The 5,810-nt window shown below is 68.3% G+C and overlaps 1 protein-coding gene across 2 annotated transcripts in view; it reads left to right on the forward strand.

The window, feature by feature from the left end:
- Positions 1-5,733, forward strand: part of MROH1 (maestro heat like repeat family member 1) — a 67,867-nt gene extending 62,134 nt beyond the window's left edge. For both annotated transcript variants that reach the window (XM_059995300.1, XM_059995301.1), the window contains 9 exons: positions 2,716-2,853; positions 3,198-3,312; positions 3,618-3,764; positions 3,953-4,141; positions 4,318-4,473; positions 4,556-4,690; positions 4,761-4,863; positions 4,938-5,003; positions 5,449-5,733. In XM_059995300.1, coding sequence (XP_059851283.1) covers positions 2,716-2,853; positions 3,198-3,312; positions 3,618-3,764; positions 3,953-4,141; positions 4,318-4,473; positions 4,556-4,690; positions 4,761-4,863; positions 4,938-5,003; positions 5,449-5,534 — 1,135 coding nt within the window. In that variant the 3' untranslated portion in view covers positions 5,535-5,733. The remainder of the gene's footprint in view (positions 1-2,715; positions 2,854-3,197; positions 3,313-3,617; positions 3,765-3,952; positions 4,142-4,317; positions 4,474-4,555; positions 4,691-4,760; positions 4,864-4,937; positions 5,004-5,448) is intronic.
- The last annotated feature ends 77 nt before the right edge of the window (positions 5,734-5,810 follow it).

A 5,810-nucleotide genomic window follows, 5' to 3' on the forward strand; every position in this document is an offset into this window, starting at 1 on the left:
GCCCCTGGCACCCTCGTCTGTGGGCTGCTGTCCCTGCTGGGGGTGCAGCTTCCCTGGGCTGCAGGAGGGATGGGGACAGTCGGGGCGGGACTTCCTGGGGACATCAGATGGGTCGTGAGCTGCGCCGCCTTTGGGAGGGCGGAGTGCGAGGAACGCTTGGGCACAGCAGGGTCTGCGCGAGCCCGCTCTGTGTTTGCGACCTCAGTCTTCAGCTCCAAATTCTGGCTCTTCCTACACTTGACTGGGGCCCCCCATCTTCGGACAGAAACTCGGCAGCAGCCTCCCTGTCTCCCCAGAGCGGCCTCTCACCTGGGTTGGCCCCGGCCCCCAGCCCTGTTGGGGAGGGCCCAGCTGCCACACGGGTGATGCCGGGTTGGCTCAGAGCCAGGCCCCTGGTGCCACTGGCCTGTGCAGGCACCTTCCCCTTGCCTCTCGTTGGGGTTTGGGGCCCTGGGTCCTGGGTCCTGGGGCAGGAGCCTGAGGACAGCAGGGTGGAGCTGTTTCAGCTCCTGGGGACATTCCTGGTCCCCCTGGTGGCTCTTCGGGGCTCCAAACAGCTGTCTGGGGCCACAGGATGAGCAGAGGAAGCTGACGCCCCGGGGCCACCGGAGCCTGAGTGACTGTCAGCCTGGCCGCCTCCCCACCCTTCCCCAGTGTCTGGCTGGGGACACACGAGGGACAGAGTCAGCTCTCCCCGCCCCACTGCGGGGCTGCCCCACCACAGAACTAACGCGTCCACTCCAGCGAAGGCTGTGTGTCAGGAGGCCTGGACTGACTGTGCAGACCGGGTGGAAATGTGAACGGCCCAGCAGACACGGCCCAAGCAACCCCGGGCCTAGCACACCGGCTCCAGCACCGTGGTCTGAGCTGTGGGGCCTACAGCCCCATGGCCCAAAGAGGGGTTCTGGGGGGGCCTGAGCCAGGATGCGTGCAGTGCCAGGCACAGGCCTTGGCTCTGACGGAGGCCATTCGTCAGCAAGTCAGACCCTTGCAAACGCCACACCCCCGGCAAGTCTGGGCAGTAGGGTGAACAGGCAGGGGAGGAACCTCCTCTGAATCGTCGACCTGCTCCTCGGCCAGACCTGCCCCTCACCACTGCCCGTTCGCTGGAGCCAGGGGCACCTCTTCTGGGCCTTGAGGCCTGGAGCAGGGTGTGGAGCCAGGGGCAGAGCTGCTGGGCCCTAGCTGTGGCCCGGCCCTGCCCACACCGTGCGGGACTCCTTGGCAGGCACCGTGGGCATCTGCCCGGTGACCGCGTGGCTGGAATGGTTTTCTGTGCCTGCAGTCGGTGTGGGCGCCCCACATCCAGGGCCCCCCCCCCCCCGTGTCTGGGCCTTTGCTGGGATTGCAGAGCTCCTGGGACAGTGGGAGCCACCTTCCAGTATCTTCCCTGGGGTGGGGACCCAGCTGGGTATAGTCTGTGGACGCACAGCCGGGGAGACTGTCCAGCTGTCGGTGGACACCAGATCCCTCCCCGCCCCCACCAGGGGCACCCCCACAGCCCTCATTCCACCCCGGGACGACCATGAGGCTGGAGCTGGGCCCAGGTGGGGGCAGGGGGTTGTGTGCATACGGCGGGCTTGGGGGAGTCTACCAGCATCTGCTTCCTGGGCTGCCGGGACCCCTGGGCCAGGACCAGTCACGGGGCCTCCAAAAGCGCGTCAGATGCCCCCACAGCCACCCCCGCCCCTCCCCAGATGTGAGGCCTGTGCTGCGCAGCTGGCGAGGCCTGGCCCTCACGCTCCAAGCGCCTAGGCCCCTGGCTGCCCCTGCACCCCAGCGGCTGAGCCGTCGAGGTCACAGGAAGACCCCGTGCAGCTGACGCCTGACCGCCCCGAGGACGGTCCAGCGCACTGCCCTGGGGTGGGCACGTGCCCTTGGGCCAGGAGCCCCGGGGACGGCGCCTACGTTGATGCGCTCACGTCTGAGGGCCCACACGGGCCCTGACACGGGAGGTGGTCGATGTCAGGAGAGAGGGGGTCAGCACGGGGCTGGGGGCGCGGCCCTGAGGCCCTCCCTGTGAGGCCCTGGGGACCCTGACGTGCTGTCTCTCCGGGCCGCAGGTCGTGGTGTGAGTCTCTGCCAGGTCCACGTTGGGCCAGCACTGCTGTCCCCAGTGCTGTCTGGGGTCCTGCCCCTGCTGCCTGCTCACTGGCAGCCCTGCACCCTCTGCCTGAGCTGGGGAAGGGTTCATCAAATGAGGGGGGCGGACGCGCAATTCCAGCTGGTTTCTGCCTCCTTGGGCCCCTCCTACGAGAGAGAGGGCCAGCGGGGCGTGGCAGACGGGGCTGCCTGGCCCAGGCAGGAGTCAGGCTCTGGTCTGCCTCTTGAATTCATTTTTATGAAGGGTTTTCTCTATTTTCTTTTCACCTTTTTTTTTTTTTTAAATTAAATGAAGGTCTTTAAGGCAGGTGAAGACAGCTGATTGTTACCCTAAAATTAACCTGAGGGCCTTAACTGCTCCAGGGGCCTTGGGGACACTACCTGCAGAGCCCCCAGCTGCCCCTCATGGGGGTTGGGGAGACAGGAGCAGTCTGCCTGAGACCAGAGGGTCCACAGTGGTGCCCAGATGAGGGGGAGGGGAGAGCCCAGAGCCTGCGCCCCACAGGATCCTGCTGGTAGGGAGCAGGCTGGGTAGCCCCGGGGCATGTCTGCCAGCAGGACAGGTGTGTGCCTGAGCTGGGAGCCCTGCCAGCCGCACCCGTGTCTCCGCAGCTCCGCAGTGGACGCGCTGCAGGCCGTGCTTCTCCGAGGCGGCAACGATGACGTGGTGCAGCGCATGGAACTGGAGGGGGGCTGGCAGCTGCTCAGGACCTCGGCTGGGCACGAGGAGGGGGTCACCCGGCTGGCCAGGTGAGCAGGCGCGGCCCGCGCACCCCAGTTCTGGTGCTGGCTGGGCTCTAACAAGCCAGGTGCTGTTCAGGTACCACCCGGGGGCCCCCAGTGGCGCCTGGGAGGGGGCCCAGCATGAGGAGCAAGTGCGTGGGGGCAGCTGTGGTCTCGGCCCGGCGGGCGGGGAGGGGCGTGTCTGGAGGCGGAGGACGTGCAGGGCCCGGCAGCGGGCGGGGGGCTCACGGGCTGGAGGGCGCAGACAGTGCAGGCTGGGAGGCGGAAGTGCCCCCAGGCCCACATGGGAGTGGGACGTGCTCGGGGGAGGCCCGAGGCCCCAGCCCTGCCCAGTGTAGCCTCCTTCCCAGCGCCATGGCCAAGTTCGCGGGCCCCCGGCTGCCCCTGATGATGAAGGCGCTCTTCGCCACACAGAGCAGCGTGTACGAGACGCAGAGGGTCAGCTCCACAGCCTTCCTGGCCGAGGTAGGAGCCACGTGCTCTCGATCACGAATAGAGGCAGCGGGGACCCCTCCCCGACAGGCAGGCTCAGGCCTCCCCCTGGAAAACCTGCCCCAGGCCATGGCAGCAGGGGCCAGGGTGGGGCTGGGTCAGGAGTTCCGGGGAGGCCAGGAGCTCAGGCTTGGCATACAGGCCTCAGCTGGCCTTCGCCACGTCCCCTCCTCAAAGTGACCTGCGACTGGGAGGGCTGCCCAGTGCAGTGGTGGGGAGGGGGCGGGGCGAGCCTGGGGTTAGTGGGGCAAGGGCGGTCAGAGCACCTCTGCCCCCAGCTGCTTAGCAGCAACACGGTGAACGACCTGATGCTCCTGGAGTCCCTGCTGGACAACCTGCTGGCGCGGCAGAAGGACACGTGCGCCCGTGTGCGGAGACTGGTGCTCCGGGGCCTGGCCAACGTTGCCTCGGGCTCCCCGGATAAGGTGAGGGGCTGGCCAGCCCTCTGGGGCCCCGTCCCCGGGAGGGAGACGGCAGAGCTGCAGCCAGTGAGGAGACCCAGGTGGGCACGGGGCAGGCGGTGGGCGTGGGCGCGGAGATGGCACCGGGAGGGTGGGGCGCTGGGCCGCTCCACAGCATGACCTGGGCACACGGGTATGTGTGGCGTCCCCAGGTACGGGCCCATGGCCCCCAACTCCTGACGGCCATGATCGGTGGGCTGGACGACGGGGATGACCCGCACAGCCTGGTGGCCCTGGAGGCCATGGTGGGCCTCGCGAGGCTGCTGGACCTGGTGGAGGCCTGGGACCTGCGCTCGGTGCTGCTGCACGTTGCCATCCGCATCCGGCCCTTCTTCGACAGTGTAGGCCCCGCCAGCCCCGCCCCTGGCCACGCCAGCCTGGCTCCTGCCCCTTCCTCTCCGGGCCCCGCAAGCCGTGTCACCACCGCACGCTCAGGGCCGGGCCCCGGGGTCGACGGATGGGCAGCTCTGGGGAGGGCCCCATAGGGTGACACCTGCCGCCCACCACCCCGCCCCAGGAAAAGGTGGAGTTCCGTTCTGCGTCCATCCGCCTCTTCGGGCACCTCAACAAAGCCTGCCAGGGGGACTGCGAGGACGTCTTCCTGGAGCAGCTTGTTGGCGGGCTCGCGCCCCTGCTGCTGCACCTGCAGGACCCCCAGCCCCCAGTGGCTGCTGTGAGTAGCCAGAGGGCATGGGCAGGCCGGGCCGGACTCACTCAGGGACTCAGGGACTCAGGGCTCGACCTGTGCCCTGCAGGCCTGCAGGTTCGCCTTGCGCATGTGCGGCCCCAACCTGGAGTGTGAGGAGCTGGCAGCCATCTTCCAGAAGCACCTGCAGGAGGGTCGGGGCCTGCACTTCGGAGAGTTCCTCAACACCACCTGCAAGCACCTGGTGAGGGGCGGGGCGGGGTGGGGGCGGGGCGGCGGGGCGGGGGCGGGGCCTGACTGAGGGCCTCCTGCAGATGCACCACTTCCCCGACCTGCTGGGCCGCCTGCTGAGCACCAGCCTGTTCTACTTCAAGAGCAGCTGGGAGGACATCCGCGCCGCGGCCCCCATGCTCACAGGTGAGGCTGCCCCGGGCCCCCCTCCCGCTCCCCACGGCGCGGGCCCTGACCCCGGCCCCACCCCCGCCCCGCAGGGTTCCTGGCACTGCACGTGGAGGCTGAGCGCCGGCCGCAGGTGGACCTGGAACAGCTCCTGGCGGGTGAGCCCCAGCCCTGGGCCCCGCCCCCCACGGCGCGCTGGGCCGCGCTGACCCTGTGGGCACCAGGGGGGACTAAGTGATTTTCCTGGATTTCAAGGATTTTTTCCCTGTCACTGGTGACCTCATCGTCTCTAGTAATTCACGGAAACTTCTTGACTGTTCCAAAAGAGCTTAAAAAACACTAAAAAAGGAAAAACTATCTTTCCGTTGGCTCCTGAGCCCTCCCGGCAGAGGCCTGTCTTAGGAGGGCGGTGGGCGGGCGGCCCCCACGCACAGGGTGGGGTGTGAGCCTCGGGGGTCCTGGCCCCCAGGCTCAGCGCGCCAAGAAAGGGGGGCTCAGCCTTAGCCGCAGCTGCTAGCGGGGTGTGGGCGGGACCGCGGGCTCGGACGGTCAGTTCTCAGAGGGCCGCAGAGGAGCCCCCAGCAGCGGCTCCCTGTCCCCCAGCGCTCCAGCTCCTGCTCAAGGACCCGGCCCCCGCGGTGCGCGTGAAAGCTGCGGAGACTCTGGGCCGCCTGGTGAAGTTCGCCTGAGGCTCCCGTGGCAGCGCTGCCCCTACACGCAATACCGGCCTTGCCGGCCTGAACCGAACCTCCGAGATGGGGCCCTAAGGAGCCCCCTGCCCGAGGGGAGCCCCCAGGCCCACACAGCAAGGGAGGGCCGGGGCCACGAGGGTGGGCACGTCGCTGTCCCCCCCCCCTCCCCAATAAAGCCATTTGCTGCTCAGCAGGTGCCGCAATGACGTGGCCTCTCCTTCTGGGCAGGTCAGCAGGCCCCCTCCCCCGTTAGGCATCCTGACTCAGAGAAGG

The sequence above is a fragment of the Delphinus delphis genome, chromosome 17 (assembly GCF_949987515.2).
Source record: "Delphinus delphis chromosome 17, mDelDel1.2, whole genome shotgun sequence".
Lineage (NCBI taxonomy): Eukaryota > Metazoa > Chordata > Mammalia > Artiodactyla > Delphinidae > Delphinus > Delphinus delphis.